Source organism: Prunus mume, linkage group LG8 (genome assembly GCF_029339155.1).
Source record: "Prunus mume cultivar Tortuosa linkage group LG8, ASM2933915v1, whole genome shotgun sequence".
Lineage (NCBI taxonomy): Eukaryota > Viridiplantae > Streptophyta > Magnoliopsida > Rosales > Rosaceae > Prunus > Prunus mume.
Window position 1 is genome coordinate 1,872,908 of NC_142705.1, and position 18,458 is coordinate 1,891,365.

Consider the following 18,458-nt stretch of genomic DNA (forward strand, 5'->3'; position numbering starts at 1 on the left):
TCAAATTGATGACGATCGTGTCATCGAAAATAAAGATTAACCATCTGTAAAAAGAAAAAGAAAAAATGAAACAAATATCGAACATGATCATCATAATCATGGTTGAGAGATTTTAAGGCTAAAGTTATGATCTGATATCATGCCATAATTGCAGTAAAAGAAAATTAAACCACAATTGAATTTCGGTTTATAAATAATTTGATTGTAAAAAATGGCATTAAATAATAGGTGGTGTAGCATCGAGTTTAATTTAATGTGGATTTGAAGAAAGTTTCTACTTTTGTTTTTGTCTTCTCTCACTTGCCCTTTAACTGGATATTGATATGATCCTCTCCTTTAGGAAATATATATCACCAACAACACTACCTTTGAAAAGTCCCATTCTCTGCAACCTTGTCACCATCTCACAGAATCAAATCCTCCCAAGTTTCCAACAGACACATAATGATGTACTTTTGTTGACTCATGGTATTGCATGAAGTCATCCACGTGCCTCCTTCCCCCCACATCACCTCCTCTCTTCTCCGAGACTCCAACCCAAAACAATAAACTTTTCTTAAGCCCACTGCCATTCTCTACACAAAACACACTTTCTGTTTCATTCATTTTTCCCGAGAAAAATAATATTCATCCGGAAAATATTCGAAGATGAACAAAAACAATAAAAGACCAGATTTTTAGAGAAAGAAAGTGACGAGGAAGAAGATTCAACAAAACCACCCTGAATCGAGGTGCTGTTTGAGACGTTTGTCGCTGAGCTTTGATTTCCTTGGAGTTTGGAACTGCACTCCACCGACTCAGGCTTTCTCTGTCTCTTTCCTCATCTGCATCTTATCTCTCCTTGGAGTTTGGAAACGCCGTTCCAATCTGGTACTCATCTCTCTGTCTCTGTCTCTGTCTTTTCTCAATTGTTTTGCCCTGTTTTCCTTAGAAAGCTGTGAAATGTTATTTTAGTTTGGTGCAATCTGGCTGGGGTTTATACCAGATTATTAAAGAAATTCAATACTTGAATTAGAAAATCTTGGGGAAAAGACCGTAGCTTTATTGTTATCCAGAAGAAAAGGCCTTAGCTTTATCGTATTTGATTCTACGTTCTCTTATTTACGATTGATTTGCAGACCCTTAATTGAAATCTTTATTGTTGTAGATATGGCGTTTGATCAAAATTCGTTTCCCAAAGAGTTAAGACCGTTAAACGTAGCTCGAACTGTGGCTGATGAGCCCCGCATTGCGCTCGCTACTACAACTGGACGAAACCCAGATGGACTTTTCCCCAACCTGGCTCTTGAAGTTAATAGCCCTAATTCGATACCTGTCTTTTACCCATCAACGGTCGCAGAGGCTGGGCTTGTTGGCGTAGGGTATGGAAATGCCATGTCTGGGGTGCCCACATGGCGCCCTCGCGTACCTGTGCCGGTGGGGTATCCAGGGATGAACACTGCCGTTGCTGTTGGAATTGGTTACAGTCCTAATTTGGGCGGTCGGCTTGGCGGCAATGCTGTTGATCTTGTAAGCTCTTCTACTACAACAACTGCTTCTGGGCCTTCTGTCTGTAATTTTAATATGTCTAATAGGGTTGTGGGCAATGGTTTGGATCATGGTGTTAATGATATGGCAGTTAGATTTGGTTATAATCCCAATTTGGGAAATAAGGTCAGTGGTAATGTTGCTAATCAAACTGGGAATGATTTGACATCTGCGTATGGTAATAATGCCAATTTTGGCAATCGGGTTGGTGGCAATGGAACTGATCAAGCAAGCGACGATGGTGGAGATGATTCTGTGTCAGGGAAGAAAGTCAAGCTTCTGTGCAGCTTTGGGGGAAAGATTTTGCCCAGACCAAGTGATGGAATGTTGAGATACGTTGGAGGGCAGACAAGGATTATTAGTGTTCGGAGAGATGTGAGCTTCAGTGAGCTAGTGCAGAAGATGTTGGATACATATGGGCAACCTGTGGTTATTAAATATCAGCTCCCTGATGAGGATCTCGATGCACTGGTGTCAGTTTCATGTGCTGATGATCTTGACAATATGAAGGATGAGTATGGGAAGTTGGTTGAGCGATCTCCAGATGGGTCAGCAAAACTGAGGGTGTTTTTGTTTTCTGCTTCAGAAGTTGATCCATCTAGTGTTGTACAATTCGGGGATTTACATAATAGTGAGCAAAGATATGTTGATGCTGTCAATGGGATTATGGATGGGGTTGGTGGTGGTATCTTGAGGAAGGAGAGTATGACAAGTGCCACTTCAACACAGAATTCTGATTTTAGTGGAACTGATATTGTTGATAGCTCAATTCCTGGTCAGGGTGACACTACTGGACCTCCATCAGCAGGCAAATTATCGCCTAAAGGGGATTCAGCTACTTCTCATGATACTAGTACAAGATTGGTAATTGTGGATCCTAACCCTGCAGTTTATTCTGAAGTTTCTACAGTTCCATTGGGCATTCCTGTGGTTAAGTCTGCGCCTCCCCAAACATCACCTTCTCAGCCTGAGTGTGAGTTAGAAAGGTCTGTTCCTGTTACAGTATCGCAGCAGCAAGTGGGGTTGCAGCAACCTGGAATTGGCATTCCATCCACTGCTCCTTATCTGCAAACTTATGTTGGTCCTCGCCAAGAAGTTATGAACCGAGCAGATCATCTCCAGCTTCCTCCTCAGATGGGTTTCCCAAATGCTCAGCTATTGGGGACTGCTAGTCCTGTATATACCCAACAGCAATTCTGTGATAGTGTTGCTGGCATCACCCAACATCACTTCATTCCTGCAGTGCACATGACAATGACTCCCTCATCTTCTCATGTTAATATAAGACCAAATGTGCTTCAGCCATTGATGCAACCCCAGCAGACTCGGTTAGATCATTATGTAGATGAGAGCACCTTTGTTCCCAGGGTAGTCCAGTTTCCTACTGAGCAAGGCTATAATTCTTATCAGGTTCAGGTCCCATCACCAGTGGTAGGAGGTGCTTATGGCTGGCATCAGGTTCCACCACCAGAGCATGTGATTTTTCATGATGGTTTGGTATCCCACCAACAGGTAATGTATCCTGAGAAATCCCAAAGGTTGGAGGACTGTTATATGTGTCAGAGAGCATTGCCTCATGCACATTCTGATACTTTGGTACAGGTTCATAGAGACTGTGGTGGAAGCCCAGTATCTGATTCAAATTCAACTTATCATAGTCCCTGCCTGGAGGACAATTTGCGAGCTCAACCAATGAACATGGTTATGGTAAGTGGAGCATTAGCAGAAGGTAATTTTGGGCAAGGAGTTGAGGCTCAACTCAGGGTCCAAGGTCAAGTAGATCCTCTTGTTGGAACATCTCATTCAGAGGTGACTGGGATCTCGCAGATTTCTGAGGGAACTCGTGAAAATGAGAGAATGAATCTTCAACAAGTTGATCTTCCAATGATTACAGCTCCCCATGGTGTTATCAGGAGAGGAGGTGACATACAGTCACCAAATAGTGCATTCATGGTCACTATTCCTCAGCGTTGTCAAGATGATGCTGTTCAACAACATTCTGCGCCATTCCAGTACCAGGTTAAACAGGAAAATTTAGTTAGTGATCTTTTTAATCAAGATGTACCTCTTGTTGGAGGCACACCTGTTCAAACTTCAGAATTCCTGGTTCATGAATCTCCAACTGCATACCCCAACAAATTTCCTGGAGTTATTCCAAAAGAAGACAATGTAGACACTTGCATTGCATATGATCATCTGAGACAAATCGATGGGAGAATGGAGACCCTCAGGATAAGCCCCACTGAGGTTTATGTTAATAATGAGCATGGGAAGTCACCCATTGATACGCCTAGAGTGGAAGACAGCTTTGACCATAAAGCACCACAAGTTGGGGGTAGGGAGGTGACTCTAGATAACACTGTTGGCAGGAGTCACTTTAAACCAACCGAAGTAGAGGCTTCTTCCCCTGCCGAAGTCTCACATGGGTATAATTCGCAGCCTGTAGAATTCTTTGAGGCTGCACAGCCATCTATGTGGGGAAATCCTGAATCTTACCCACAATCAAGAGTTGGATTCCATCCTCAGGATGCTTATGAATTGAACTATGGCAACCCTGTTGTTTCTACCCTTATAACTAATGGAATTCAACCTCCTGCTGAAAGGAAGGATGAGAACTTAAGATTGCAGTCCAAGATGGTACCTAATGATGTGGACGGTGTTACCTCAAATGATGATGTTCCCCAGGACTCCTCAAACTCACTGTTCAGCAATCAGGATCCTTGGAGTTTGCGCCACGATACTCATTTGCCTCCTAAACCAACCAAAATACAATTGAGAAAAGAACCATTTACAGAAATGCGAATGGATGATGGGGGTCAGCAGTCACTGGGCAATTTGAACAGGGATCTTAGTTCAGAGCCTGCCCAGTCTTCCAAAGGTTAGTTAAATGTTGATTTATTTTTACTCTAGTATTAAGTTAATTACTTAATTAGAATGTTGTTTTGTTTCTTTGTCATAGGATCAGCCGAGGAACAAATAAAGCAAGAACTTCAAGCTGTTGCTGAGGGAGTAGCTGCCTGTGTTTTTCAGTCATCTTCGCCGTCAAATCCTGACTTACATGATAAAGATGAGTATGCTTATCAATCCAATCAAGATGAAGATGTTCAAAACAATACTGCAGGCATGCAAAACAGAGCGAAAGTTGAGGTATTTAAGAAGCCATCTATGTGCATGTTTGAGCATTTTCATTGGTTGTGTGTCTACTACTCTCTCTCTCTCTCTCTCTCACACACACACACACACACACACACACACACACACACTCTCTCTCTCTCTCTCTCTCTCTCTCTCTCAAAACATTTGTTGGACTCCTAATTTCCATTTTCTATTTCAGGATGTCAAGACCAAATTCGGAGATAAGGCAAATCTTGGTTTTCCGGTATCTGATAGCCGAGGCCGATTGCAGGTGAAAATTTGGTTTTCTATTTTTCCTTATTCTGATAACTTGTACCATTGACCGGTTTCTACTCTTTTGGTAGATTATAAAGAACTGTGACCTTGAAGAGCTGAGAGAATTGGGTTCCGGAACTTTTGGTACTGTTTATCACGGGAAATGGAGGGGCACTGATGTTGCAATTAAAAGAATAAATGATAGGTGTTTTGCTGGGAAGCCTTCAGAACAAGAGCGCATGGTTTGTCTTTTGCACTAGATTCCAAAAGCTATTAATTTTTGTTTATTAATACCTCACTTACATAATCAGAAAGATTTTGTATTCAATCAGAGAGAAGATTTCTGGAATGAGGCCATCAAACTTGCTGACTTGCACCACCCCAATGTGGTAGCTTTCTATGGCGTTGTGCTTGATGGGCCGGGAGGTTCTGTGGCAACAGTGACAGAGTATATGGTTAATGGCTCTCTCAGAAATGCCTTGCAGAAGAATGAGAAGTAATGTGTTTGTTTGGCTTTTTTTTTTCCTTGCATTAATTTGATAAAATTAGAATGAATGCAGTAGTTGACTACTTGGTATGTAATTTCCAATTGGATAAAAGGTGACGCAGAATTCATTTTAGCAGGAGTCTGGACAAGCGCAAGCGTCTCTTGATTGCAATGGATGTGGCATTTGGGATGGAGTACCTGCATGAAAAGAACATAGTACACTTTGATTTGAAAAGTGACAACTTACTTGTCAATCTTCGAGATCCACACCGCCCAATATGCAAGGTAGGTGATTGGAATGTTGGTCATTCTCATTCTGGTCAGTTCTGTGGTTGATGTGATCTTTCTTTTCGTATAATAAGCCACAATCTTTTTTAAATGCAGTATCATTTTCGAGAGCATGCATTTGTTGTTGAAAACTTAAGGAAAATTAATGCTTCTTGTGAGCTGAACAAGAGCAAAAATAGAGCACTTTTCCGCCTTTAAACTTTAAACAGAATTACTCTTCGAATTACCATACCTAGTTTCGGCTATTTTTTTTTTCTCTCTTTTTGTTGTAGAACTTAATTAGATGATAAAGCTTTGTCTGGATGGGAATGAGTCGAGCTTGGCCTACTTCACTTGATTTCTCGTATGTTGTAATGTGCCTCTTTTTGTTGATATGCTTTTATTTTCAGCAGTATCACTGTATTGGCAATATGCAGTTCAAAACATTGATCCAGTGTGACATGCTCCGTATTTGGTTGAACTGTTTATAAGATTGAGTTTACCATCTGCTTCTGATGCCAGGTTGGTGACTTGGGCCTATCTAAAGTGAAATGTCATACACTGATCTCCGGTGGTGTGCGGGGAACGCTTCCATGGATGGCACCAGAACTGTTGAATGGTGGCAGTAGCCTTGTTTCTGAGAAGGTTTGTATTTTCTTTTTTAATTTCTTCTAGATCATCTCAAATGATTGTGAATCTCTCTTAAACCTGTTTTTATTGTTTAGTTATTTACCCTTGGGTTTTTTGGGTACACTAGGTAGACGTGTTTTCTTTTGGTATTGTGTTGTGGGAGCTCCTCACCGGAGACGAACCATATGCAGATTTGCACTACGGTGCTATCATAGGTGATCTTCTACTGCTTAATAACTTGTCACTTGTAAAACATGCTCAGTCCTTTTAAGATTTCACTCGGATTTAGAGATGCTGATAGCCAGTTCTTCATAATATAATGCAGGGGGTATTGTGAGCAATACATTGCGGCCACCAGTCCCGGACTCTTGTGATCCAGAATGGAAATCACTGATGGAGAGATGCTGGTCTTCGGAGCCAACTGAGAGGCTGAACTTCACTGAAATTGCAAACGAATTACGTGCTATGACCGCAAAGATTCCTCCTAAAGGACAAAGCCAACTGCAGCAACCCCCTTCTACACAGCCTCAGATTCAAAAATGATATATCAGTCAAGTTGCATCATCATAGATGTCTCTCCCATCATCCCATGGGCCTTTATTTGGGTGTGTGTTTGAGGCAGTTGGAAGATAACTAATGTGTCTTGTTTTAATGTGATAGGGGAAGAAGCCGTTTCATTGTTCTACAGAAATATTTACATCTTATAGAAGTGTCAACTCAGTTAGGTTTGCCTTTGAATCAAGTGTTTTCCATCACGTTTTGACACGTCAATACAAGCACGAGGATTGGATTGGTTTGTATGCATTTTTTGCTTTGGCTTCGTCACTTTGGATTGGATTTGGTAGGAAGCAACATTCAACATTTCCCATAGTCTGCTGTTGCGTACCATAACAGACAAGGAGCGAAGTTGGTTGGTTTCCTGGGTTATGCTTAACAAGGTACATGAAGATTTTAAGTCACAAACATTTGGACATGATCGTTTCGTTCCTTGGACAAGAACCAGAACCAGGACCGGGAAATAAATTTCTTGTGGAATCTATTAGTCAACTGTTCAAATAAGAACCAGGTCGTCCTACAGTAAAACGTGTGCGTATGTTGTGTTTTTATTTTATTTTTTGTGGGTATTAATTAAGGAAAGCCGAAGCCCAACAATCCCAGACGCGTTTCGATCGCTAGGTTTGGGCTTTCATTGTCAAATATTGTTTCCCATTGCGACGCCGCGTAGCAACTGAGCCGGCCACACCACTGGTCAAACCTTATTGCATCCCATCCCACAACAATTCCTTGCTTTGTTTTATTTCGGAATTCTATTTCTTCACTAGCAAGGTTTAAGCGCGATGAACAACAAGTTTTAGCACCAAGCGACCAACCACCCTTCTTTTCTTTCTTTGATATTTCCTCATTTTTGTTTCCCTTTTTGAACTCTCCTCTATCGCTTCCCCTATTATTTAAGACCTTTCCCTTCCGAGTCTTTCACCCCAGATTACATTCTCTCTCTCTGCTTAATGATTATGGCGATGGCTAGTAACAATGAACACAAACCAACCTTGATCATGAACCACACTTCGCCCATCTACGAGTATGAACGTGATGAAGGAGAAGACTTGGATGACTATCATCAAGACCATGATGCTTCTTCTTCTTCTTCTCCTTGCGGTGTTGGTGGTTGTTTTGGCCTCTTTGGGTTCACATGATGTACATGGCGGCAAAACCACGACAACGATTATGAACGTAAATACTTGCTGCAGCAAGAAGGTGGATCGCACAAGGAGACGACATGGTGGTGGAGGAAGAAATTGAACAAGGCTAAGGAGTCTACTCGAGTATTGGACGGCTCCAAGTGGAAGACCTTCATCAGAAAGATTGCGGGATATTGCAAGACTACGAAGCAAAAACAAAACAACAGGTTGTCCAAGAAACAAAAGCAAAAGAATACTAGGTTACAGTACGATCTTCATAGTTATGCTCTCAATTTTGATGGAGGTGTTGCTAGAGAAGGAAATGATTCTGCTGTTGATTTTGCAGCAAGGTTTGCCGCTCCTTTGTCCAATGAGCATGGTTCCATAGGCAGGCCGGTTCATAAAACCACCCTTGAATCAGCTTCTATAGAATCTAAACGTTAGATTGGGTGTCGTTTGTGTTCTTTTGTTTCCTTCTTTGATAAGTTAGTTAATTGTGTGCTGTTATGAAACATACCAAAATAAAGTCTTTTTTGGGTTGTACTTTTGCCTTAAAATTTCAATTTCGCATTAAGGTTTTTGGAAAACTACACTGCAAAATTCAAAAACTCAAAAGGAAGCAAGGCGCTTGTAATAAACAAACCTCACCACCCAGAATGCGTAATGGAAAGCGGCACACAACTAGTGTTGTTTGCCGCGATTCACTCCAAACTACTGATACCAAATTTCTACAGGATGTAACACATCAAAACATACATAAAATGCTATAGACAACTGTCGCCATTCTCATCCATAGAAATTAGAAATTATATAGAAAGCAAACGTTTAATTTAGAGACGCTTAGTATACAAAAATTCTATGTCTAGCTAGATCCACATAAACGTGGTACAAAAAGGCTACCTGGTTCGAGTTTTTCGTGTTACATACGCGTAAAGTTTTATGAGATGGTACATCAGACATCAGGACGCCCTTCATTCGCTGGTCTAACCTTTTACTGTATCAGAAATACGAAGTTCCTTGCGGCCTCCTTCTGTATGGCCAAATATTGCTCTCTCACTGATGCTAGACTTTCCTTTTTCCTTTTTTCCATTAGTTGAGGACTTGTCAAGTGTCACACACAGTTACTTCAATCGTTGGCTGCTGATGTCACCTGCATTACTTTTTTTCCAAATTACAATGAAAAAAAAAAAATATTTATATAAAGTTCATGAAAACAAACTTATGTGAACAAAACGACCATATATGTTAAATACAATCCTACCTCTTGCGTTTGCTCTTCAAAACAGAAGTTGAGGAAATGTTACTGTGCCAATTCCTTTTTCTTTGATTTATGAACCAGTTGTTGATCTGTTTCAATTGCAAGCCTGTTTCCTGCACCAACCTGGCTTTGTCTTCCTCCTATTCCAAGCGAAAGACGGTTTTAATTAAAAATAATTAATTTGCTAAACAGAAAGCTACAAGGGGATAATATCAAAGTTGAAACTCACCGTAGGGTAAGGCCACTTGGAATGTGATTGCCACCAAGATTTTAGGACAGAAGTGGTGTCACCTGGCAGTTTACCTGCTCTTCTCTTGCGTAGAATTTCCTCCCTAATGTCTACAATCTTTTCCTTGTAACCCTGAGAAGCAGATGTTATTAGCTACATTTCTATATCCCATCTAGCAAATATATTATACATGCTTTGCAAGTCTTATAGTTCATATACCTGTTTCAGTTCATGCTTCAATTCTTGCCTTACACGCTCCATTAAGGACCTCTCACTCTCAGTCGGAACGAGAGGACCGAATCCCATGGTGTCAGGCCCGTCCAGGCTTCCATCATACGAGTTGATGTCGCTGTCGACCTGGTCATCGTCGTCGGACATTGTAGCACCGGTGCCTTCACCAGTAGACACACCTGTCAATGCATCCCAAGCTGTTCAGTTATAAACCATTCGTAAACTTGCGACTTATCTACTGTACATGTAGAAATATGAAAAGAAGTAGAAATGACCTGTTAAGCTTTGTAGAGATTGATCGAGCTCCCAACAAGCCATCACTGCTTCCATGGCATGAACTCGGACATGCTGCTGCAATTGTTCTTTGAAGGAGCATAGCAGTAGAACATAGTTCGTCTACAGTAGCAGAATGAACAAAGACAAGGAGGGAAGGTGAGAGAGGAAAAGTTGAGAAAAATATCAGAAACAATTTAATCTTTAGAAGACTAAACCATTTACATCAACAAGACTCGACACTTATTTGCAGAACAGATTCTGATTCCACAGCATGCCACTAATCAAAACTAGTAAGTGGGGGAAATATGACACAAATTAATCAAAGAGTAAAAGATTCTCCAAAGCACTTGTAAAGATGAATAATTGGAGAATTGAACAACAGGATTCTTCGTTGCCACTGAAACTAATTACATGACACTGTGATTATTATTTTGATCAACCATATTTGCACTTTCCCACTAAAATATCCAGACCCGAAATAAATAAAGTTTTAGACTTTCAACAACAACACAAGAAAAAGAGATCATAGGAAATGAAAAATTCAGTGTTGAAAGAGATTTAATTTAAACAAACTAACCATGAATAAATCAAGTTCTTTCTCATCCATCACTGGGACATCCCCATTGGCTCGAAGCGCAGAGTACTTATCCACCACGCGCTGCGACTGCACGAGCTGCTCGTCGATCCTCGGCAGCTGATCGACCGGGGTGGCGATCCTCAAGCACGAGACGTGAGCCGATACAAGCTGCTCGTACAGAGGGTGGCCCACTAAGTCCGCTTTGAACCTCGCGCTCTCGCACTCCAGTTCGTCTTCTTCCTCCTCTTCGCCGTCGTAGCCGCTTATCTCTCTCCGGTTCCGGCCGCTGCAGTTGCTGCTCTTCCCCGACGGTGATATGACGACGTCGTCGTTTCGCGCGTCGTGGAGGAAGTTGTTCTGTTGTCGAAACGCGGCGTTGTTGAGCCACGTCGGAGCTCCGGAGAGAGGCGGCGGGTCCGAGGCGAAGGAGTGGAACGCCATTTCTGGAGGGGTTTGCTGCTGCTGGTGATGATGATGATGATGAAACGCCATTACTTTGGTCTTCGCAATTAAATTGTAAAAAAAAGCAGAGAGAGCTTTTAGTTTCAGTACATACAAGAAAACGTGGTTTGGAAAAAAGCAGTTTTTGGAGCTGAAAGAGAAAGAGAAAGAGAGAGAGAGAGAGAGAGAGAGAGAGGTAGGAAAAAAAAAAAATTGTGTTGTTCTGAGTTAGAGAGAAAGTGGTGCTGTTAAAAGTTTGAAACTTGAATGCTTGATTAAGCAATTAAAGGAGTGCAGAAGCTCTTTTTTTGGGAGACGACGACTTTGTTGAGTGATGGATGGGTGACGCCAGGACCGAGGAGGATGTTTTGACGGTGAGATAGAGTGCCACGTGGCGATTAATTGGGAGTTGCAGTTCCCAGTAAATAAGACAAACGTTGATTTATTGATGATTGAAAATTGTAATGTGTTGTGGACTTGTAGGTGTAAGTAGCCATTGATGACTAGAAAGCTCACAATGCATCCAACGGTGAGATATGATGGAAAAATTATTGAAATGTTTTGGACCGTTGGGTGGCATTTTGGGGCGTGATTGTCATTGTGATTGTTAATTGCTCCATACTCCACCCCTTGGGATATCTGACGTACCAATTTTGGAGGCATATAAAATATAACACAGATTTTGTATAAGTTAGATTTTGTAGTGTTGCAAGAAGTTTCTAACATGATTTTGAGACAAGCTTCCACCCCCTTGATATGCAGGAAGGACAGCAGTCGACATTGAAATCGTTTATGTAAAATATATTATTTTAAAATGAGAGAGAGAGAGAGAGAGAGAGAGAGAGAGAGAGAGAGAGGAAGGAAAGTAGGCAGGAAGGCAGCAACTTTTCTCCTTTATTTTTAATTTTGTCAGAAGCAACTTTTCTCCTTTAACCCTTGGGTTACGCTCTCAAACAACATAGCTTTACAAGACAAAGACAAAATAGCAGGACACCGCTCAATAAAATATTCATTCATAACAAATCTATATAGACAAGAGAGCATTACCTGCTCATGTAAAACCCATATATATATATATATATATATGATGTTCCATAAGCGCGCATCATTTGATCCTTCTCACGGTCCTTCTATGTTGCCCTTCTGGTACATTTACGTGTTATGGCATGTTTACTTATCAATAATTGATATCACAATCATTCTATTTTTTATTTATATGCATTCACTAATACGCGAATATTTAAATGATTGTAATTTTTTAGTGTCCATATTGTACTTACATCTAAGAAATAAAAAATTATTCGAGTTTTTAAAAAATATAAGAATGACTTTTCAAAACAAGTATAAAAGGTTTTTAATTTTTTCAATCTCTCGTATTTTTTGCCATTTATCATACTTCAATATCAAAATTCGGTATACAAGACAATCAAATTTGTAATCGACTCTTAAAACATACATACTTAAAATTCAACACAAATCATACTAAATATAAAAAGTTCACAGAAAACATGATACGTAATCTTCATAACATACACTTTCATTCTAGTATATCCAATTCATGACTTGATATCTACATATCAAATGAGCGCCTATTGAGCATTACCCAATGACCCCGTGCACCCTCTACAGTAACCATTGTACTCGACTTATAAATATTGAAAAAAAAACTAGTCATCTTTAGCATTCTCACATCAATCTGTTCGCATGCACATCTCCATATATGATTTTACTAAGTTTTCATTAGTTGTGTCATGAATTCAATAAATATGGAATTGTGAACTACACCTTGTAATTTATGCGGACTTGTAATGATCAAAGCTCTTGCACTGATGAGGCGGAAGTCGTTAGATTTTCCTTCTTTCTTTCTTTATTTCTTATATGGGCACTGGTGATTACAGCGGAGACAGTTTACCAAACTCGGAATGACGTTTCCTTTTGTGTTCCTCGTCAGACAGTCGTCAGTTGTCCCTACCGAAGCACAGCGACCTCAGACCCGTACAAGTACACGTGTCCGCGGTAGGTTTCATGGACCACTTGGGAATACACGCCATTGTCAGAGAATCCTGTTCGTACAGCTGTAAAAAAGCAGCGGGAAGATGGGGACCACCTGCCCATTGCGAATGCGAATAGAGTTACTCATCAGAGACTCCACAGTCGTAGATTGGAGAGGGAGAGGAGAGAGAGGCGCTGGCGGCTGAAGTCACTCACACACAGCATATGAGCAGAAGCAGGCCCTTCACGCTCGCCTGTTCGTGGTCCCCACCCTATACCTATTATCTATGACATCTTCTACTACGTAAATGCCCGGAAGAAAAGAAAAGAAAAGAAAAGAAAAGGGGAACTCTTCATCGTTTTGTGCTTTGGGTCTGCAACTGTGGGGCCCAATGTGGCGCTGATCCAAGTTCTCTGTATAATGGTAATAGATACAGTAGTTGGTTTCCTGAAATTGACTCGTGCTAGTTTCAAACTATTATTCATTATCTAATTTTGGTTAATGATCTCTGAGGATTAAATTTTGGTTAATGATGAGAAATCACCTGCAATTTAATGACACTGGTGGAAAGAGGCATATTGAAATAAATTTGTAGAAATGTTAAAAGCGTAATGAGAAGTTGATTTGATTTTGATTCTTCGGGCAATGACCCGATGAAGGGGGAGAAGGTCACATCTCCTGGTTGTATGTTTTGTTTTGCAACTTTTCTTTTGGGGAAGAAAAGAAAGAATCCGCCCATGCCCATGCATGCACAAGTCAGCACTGGTACTACACAGTCTACAGACTTATCAGATATGGATGGATGGGATGCATCCAATGGTTAAATGAATCAGTGGCCCCACCCCCCAATGGTTATCTTGGATCTTATCCCTGCACTGCACTGCATCATCAACTACATACATAGCACAGCACAACACTCTTTCTTTTTCACTTTTCCTAAATTCTTTGCCAAGCCAAGTATCAAGACAAAAACCCATCTATCTCTCAACAGGAATAGAACAGAGCTAGGCCCAGACAAAGTTCATGGCGAAGCCCAACTTACATGTCATTGTTCCTCTATCACTCACTCTGCTGCAACTGAGCAAAGTTAGGTCCATAAAAACTGAAACATATCAAATTCTGAGTCCAATTCTTATTCTGGTGGGTGGACAAATACTCACAGCTACTGTATGAATATGAAATGAGGCAGCACGAAAAAAAGGAGTTCATGGTCCAACTCCAAGGTTTTTCTAACACCTATCATCTTAATTGCACTCATCTTCTTCGTAAACAACCCAACACCTTAACGCCTTAACATAACTGGTAATATCAAATCAATTGAGCTCAGCCACCAAGCATCACAACCTATGTTCTCGTTTATCCCCTCACCAAGAATTCTATAGTGAGGGCTTTATATATGGCCCTTAGGTGATGACCTACCTCTTAACCGTTGGATCAAATTGATTAGCCGTTGAATCAAATTGATTAGCCTGATTCAACGGTTAAGAAATAAGACCTCGCCTAAAGGCCAATATAAGTCCCTCACTATAGAATGACTATCCTCCACATGATTTGTGAGTTTTCCCTTGAGTTGCTCTATCATCTAACCTTGAGATTGTGCCACAAAATGTAAATATAGATTAGAGTATCACACTCATGCTCTGTGTAAGCAGTACAGCTTGCATTATATGCATCAAAAGAGGTCTGTAAATACTTAAATTGGTTCACTGGGATCAGATTGAACATCATTTTCTGCCACTAAAAGATGCAAGTCCTGTAATAACATTATGAAGCATGAAGCATGTAATGTGCTCATTCCAAAATCTTTGCAGAAGAAGATTTACATACAATTACAAGGCTCTCAACAAAATCATTGAATCAGCGCACAATAATGACAGATATATATATATATATGTATATATGATGCAATTAAGGAAGACTAGGAGGAGAAAGGGAAGGCTTTGCCACATTAAGCTCACCACAGTCACTGATATACACTGTTTTCAGAGGCTTGTTCCACAGAGCCCGAGCATTCATCGCTCTCTCATCCCCAATAAATTCTGCAAAATCGTTGAATTGCTGTATTTTCTCAGATGGTCTGTATGTAGGTATAGCAGCAATGGCCGTCACAACATCCAAACCTTCATAACCAAAACCAAAACACAATTAAACTAACCAAGCTCAAATTTTGAAAATAATAAAAATCAAATCTTGCAGAAAGAGTAAACCTTCGAGCACTGAGCCGAAGACGATGTTCTTGTAATCGAGGTCGGGGCATGGGCCGGGCCCAGAGGTGATCAAGAACTCGACGTTTCGGTAATCCGGGTCGAGCTTGATGTCGTCTTCGTCGTCGTTCTCGGAGAGGTTGAGGGAGAGGAGGCCGGGGCGGGAATGGGTCAGAGCAAAGGCCTTGGAATCGACGGTCTCGGTGTTTCGGGCGAGACCCGTGGGGCGGCGGACGTCGCCGGGCTTGTCGCCTTGGTGGCCGGCGAGGAAGAATTGGCCGGGGAAAAGCTTGTGGACGAGAGTGCCCTTGTAGGCGGAGGAGGTGCACATGGACTTGAAGTTGGAGACGGTGAGGGGGACGTGGTGGCCGTACAGGCCGAGGACGAGCCGGCCCAACGGGAGCGAGTCGGGGCAGAGTGCGGGTTTTGAGTCGGGTGAGGATAAGGGGCGGAAGTAGGTGGGGCAGAGACTGAAGTCCATGAAGACGCGGTCGGTAATGGTGGTGTCGGGTGGCGGAGGAGATGCTGCAGCGGACGATGGTGGTGGCCGGAGGGTGAGGGAGAGTGGGGCGGAGAAGAGGAGGGAGCGTCGGGTCAAGTGTGTAATGGACTTCGGGTTGGGGTGGTGGTGGTTGTAGAGAATGGGCGGCGGACCGGGTGGTGTGGTCACAGAGTAGCCCATTAGGCTCCGGTTGGTTTGGTTGGGTTGGATTGGGCATGCTTTTGATTTGGGGCTTTGGAGGAGACAGAGAGATAGATAGCCAGCCACGGAGGAGGATGGTGGGGCCTACTTTTGGATAATTAATTAGGGTCGTAAAATTATGGTTTTTTATTTTATATTTTAAAGTAGTTTGTAAATTTTCTTTTCGCTAGGAAGCTTTGGTCAGTTAAAAAAGAGAGTAGGAAGCTTTGGCTGGCATGGAGTCTTTGAGTTCAGTAAAAAGGTACAACTCTGAATCTCTCCCCTAATTTTGGCACTTGAATCAATCTGCATGTTGTTTTGAAATGATAGTATTATTTGTTTGATCATCTGTGAAGATAATTTGCCTGTTTGTCACTGTTTATGTAATCCGTGTGTGTGAAGATAGGGCAGTTGTGTTTTCTTTTCTGCTATCATGCTATGGGATAGGATGCTGTAAATTGAATCCACTGCCTGATTAAATTTGGGGTAACTCTTCCGTTTCGGCTCTGCAAGGAAATTTGAAAAGTAAATCTGGTTTCGTAATCTTCATATTTACCATTTGGTTAATTTTGAGTAAGCTTAGTAGCAACCTGGTCCATAGCATTGCTCTATACTTGCTGAATTGTAGTGAATGATGCAGAATTCTAGCCTTTTAGGGTCACCTTTTCTTATTTTCGCCCACAAACTAAAATCAGGAGAAAAAGTTGCTGGGCTTCCTGCTCACTCCAAGTATTCTGCTGGCTGCGTATATCACAAAGTAGGAGTTGCTCTGCTTCCTTACCAAATTGAAAAGAAAGAGATCCTTCTTCCAATACCCAAACTTGAAGGTGTTTTGATGTTCTAGTACATTAGTTAAAGCGGGCGGTGCGGGCTATATCACCATATAATCTGTATGTACGAAATGACGCTGCTAGAGGATTTCCTACCATTTGTTAAAATGGTGCCATTTATGAAGAAGAGAAGTCAATCTGGATGGGATGGCATGGCTGTGTCTCTGTCAAAAACTTGAGGTAAATAGAAAAGGTGTATACCAAAGAGGAATCATATCCTATAAAAAAGATTAAAAAGAGGAAGCATATCAGTCTTTCCATCTTGAGGGACGTATTAATATATAGAGAGAGAGAGACAGACATAGAGAGGTGCATGTTTCCTTAATCCCCTATACAAATCTGTCATTGTTCTTTGTTTTCAAGTTTGTGCTTATGTGTGTGCTTAAATGATCTATTCCTTCAAATTCTCCTTTGCCCAGTAGTATTGCATTGGATATGATGAATACAAACTAAAGTATCTTGTACATGATTAGGCAGTGCAGAGATAGAGATGAACAATGCAAAGAAATAAAAATAAGCACTCACCAACTAATACCATAAGGTTGCCCTGTGTCAGGCCAGCCTTTCGCCGGCAGACTACCCCCTTGGTTGCATAACTGTCAAAGCTTACTTAGTGCTAGTAGATTCCCTTTGTACTGAAACAGGGAGCTAAATGTATGGTTCTTTCTCAAGCCTATGTATGTGTTCATATGATGAAGCTTATATTGAGCGTTGAACTAATGATTTATTCGTAGGAGAATCAAGAATGAGTTTAGTTAATTTGAATAGGATTCCCGTGAAACATGTGCAGAGGCCTGGGATATTTATTTTGGCTTTCTTGTTTCTCCTTTTATCTTGTGTAGAAGATAATTAAAATGGGTACAAAAACATTTATCTTGCTCCTACTTTCTGGCAGGTCGAAATGAGAAAGAATGGCATGCTTTGCTGCCAACCATTGCATTAGTGGCCAACTCATCCATACATTGCATATAAAAAGTGGCAATTTTGTCAGTTCCCGTGACTGCTGCTTTTGCTAATATAACTATCAATCGATTAATAAAGATATCTAATGAAGAAAAAAACACTTCACTCAAAAGCTGCAAAGATAGTCAGCAGCAGCAACAAAGGCAGACGTAAAAAGCTTGCTAGCTGCATCCGTGGATTCAATTCAAATTAAAAGCTCCAAAGTTTGAGCTAGCTTTTGGAGTTTGGATTCAAAACAAAGTTCCTTCATGCGCCTCAGAATCCACTATGCTGCAGATTAATGGCAACAGAAGCTGATATTCCAGAATCTATATCTGTCACAGTAGGGTATTCTAGAATCTTGATCACTCCAACTCAAATAGCTTACTCTGTTTTTCTGTAATCTCATGATCTTTGTATGATAGAATTATATCTTATGATTATGCGTTATAGTATAATTGCTCTCATTGATGAAAAATCAATCACAATCATATGTAGGCAAGATCATGTATTGCTAGTTACTACAAAAGGAGTATCTTTACTTCAATACTTCTTTTTCCAGCAAAAAAAACTTCAACACTTTTTTAGCCAGAAACCAATGGGCAGGTAAATATTTTTCAACACTTCTTTTCAATCCATAAGCAGTATTAGATGAACGAAGAGGATCCTCTCCTTTGTTTTATCTCCCTCTTTTCTATCCTTCCTCAAAATTGAAATCTTAAGAGCTTAATAAACACAACCCAATTGTTCATTTTTTATTATTAAGTATTCTTGAAGGGAGAAGTTCAAGAAAATCTTTTGATTTTGAAAACAAA

General features: G+C 40.9%; 3 protein-coding genes and 1 long non-coding RNA gene across 8 annotated transcripts; 2 read left to right on the forward strand and 2 right to left on the reverse strand.

Annotated features, from left to right (window-relative positions):
* Positions 1–576: 576 nt before the first annotated feature.
* Positions 577–7,105, forward strand: LOC103341368 (kinase superfamily with octicosapeptide/Phox/Bem1p domain-containing protein). Of its 4 annotated transcripts, XM_089042484.1 has the most exons (12): positions 577–870; positions 1,148–3,039; positions 3,130–4,405; positions 4,487–4,674; positions 4,862–4,933; positions 5,007–5,159; positions 5,250–5,413; positions 5,542–5,689; positions 6,194–6,316; positions 6,429–6,516; positions 6,627–6,873; positions 6,962–7,105. In XM_089042484.1, exons 2-11 carry the CDS (start codon positions 1,150–1,152, stop codon positions 6,842–6,844), a joined length of 4,320 nt encoding a protein of 1,439 aa, XP_088898610.1. In that variant the 5' UTR covers positions 577–870; positions 1,148–1,149; the 3' UTR covers positions 6,845–6,873; positions 6,962–7,105. The 4 variants fall into 4 exon arrangements, 3 of the variants coding, with proteins under 3 accessions (XP_088898610.1, XP_088898609.1, XP_088898611.1); XM_089042483.1 differs by having other exon boundaries at positions 583–870; positions 1,148–4,405; XR_016122599.1 differs by lacking the exons at positions 6,429–6,516; positions 6,627–6,873; positions 6,962–7,105 and adding an exon at positions 5,965–6,035 and having other exon boundaries at positions 583–870; positions 1,148–4,405.
* A 1,664-nt stretch (positions 7,106–8,769) lies between these two features.
* LOC103341196 (homeobox protein knotted-1-like 3) lies at positions 8,770–11,766 on the reverse strand. 2 transcript variants are annotated; one of them, XM_008244675.2, is made up of 6 exons: positions 10,552–11,766; positions 9,974–10,094; positions 9,687–9,877; positions 9,468–9,599; positions 9,242–9,378; positions 8,770–9,138 (listed from the first exon to the last, which is right to left on the reverse strand). In XM_008244675.2, exons 1-6 carry the CDS (start codon positions 11,041–11,043, stop codon positions 9,102–9,104), a joined length of 1,110 nt encoding a protein of 369 aa, XP_008242897.2. In that variant the 5' UTR covers positions 11,044–11,766; the 3' UTR covers positions 8,770–9,101. The 2 variants fall into 2 exon arrangements, with proteins under 2 accessions (XP_008242897.2, XP_008242898.2); XM_008244676.3 differs by having other exon boundaries at positions 8,770–9,130; positions 10,552–11,757.
* A 2,983-nt stretch (positions 11,767–14,749) lies between these two features.
* LOC103341195 (Cyclophilin-like peptidyl-prolyl cis-trans isomerase family protein) lies at positions 14,750–15,965 on the reverse strand. Its single transcript, XM_008244674.3, has 2 exons — positions 15,193–15,965; positions 14,750–15,105 (listed from the first exon to the last, which is right to left on the reverse strand). The coding sequence occupies exons 1-2, from the start codon at positions 15,869–15,871 to the stop codon at positions 14,894–14,896; spliced, it is 891 nt and encodes a 296-aa protein (XP_008242896.2). The 5' UTR covers positions 15,872–15,965; the 3' UTR covers positions 14,750–14,893.
* Positions 15,966–16,111: 146 nt separating this feature from the next.
* LOC148914481 (uncharacterized) lies at positions 16,112–18,190 on the forward strand. The gene is made up of 2 exons (XR_016122875.1): positions 16,112–17,355; positions 17,597–18,190. It is a non-coding gene; the product is annotated as an uncharacterized LOC148914481 (long non-coding RNA).
* The last annotated feature ends 268 nt before the right edge of the window (positions 18,191–18,458 follow it).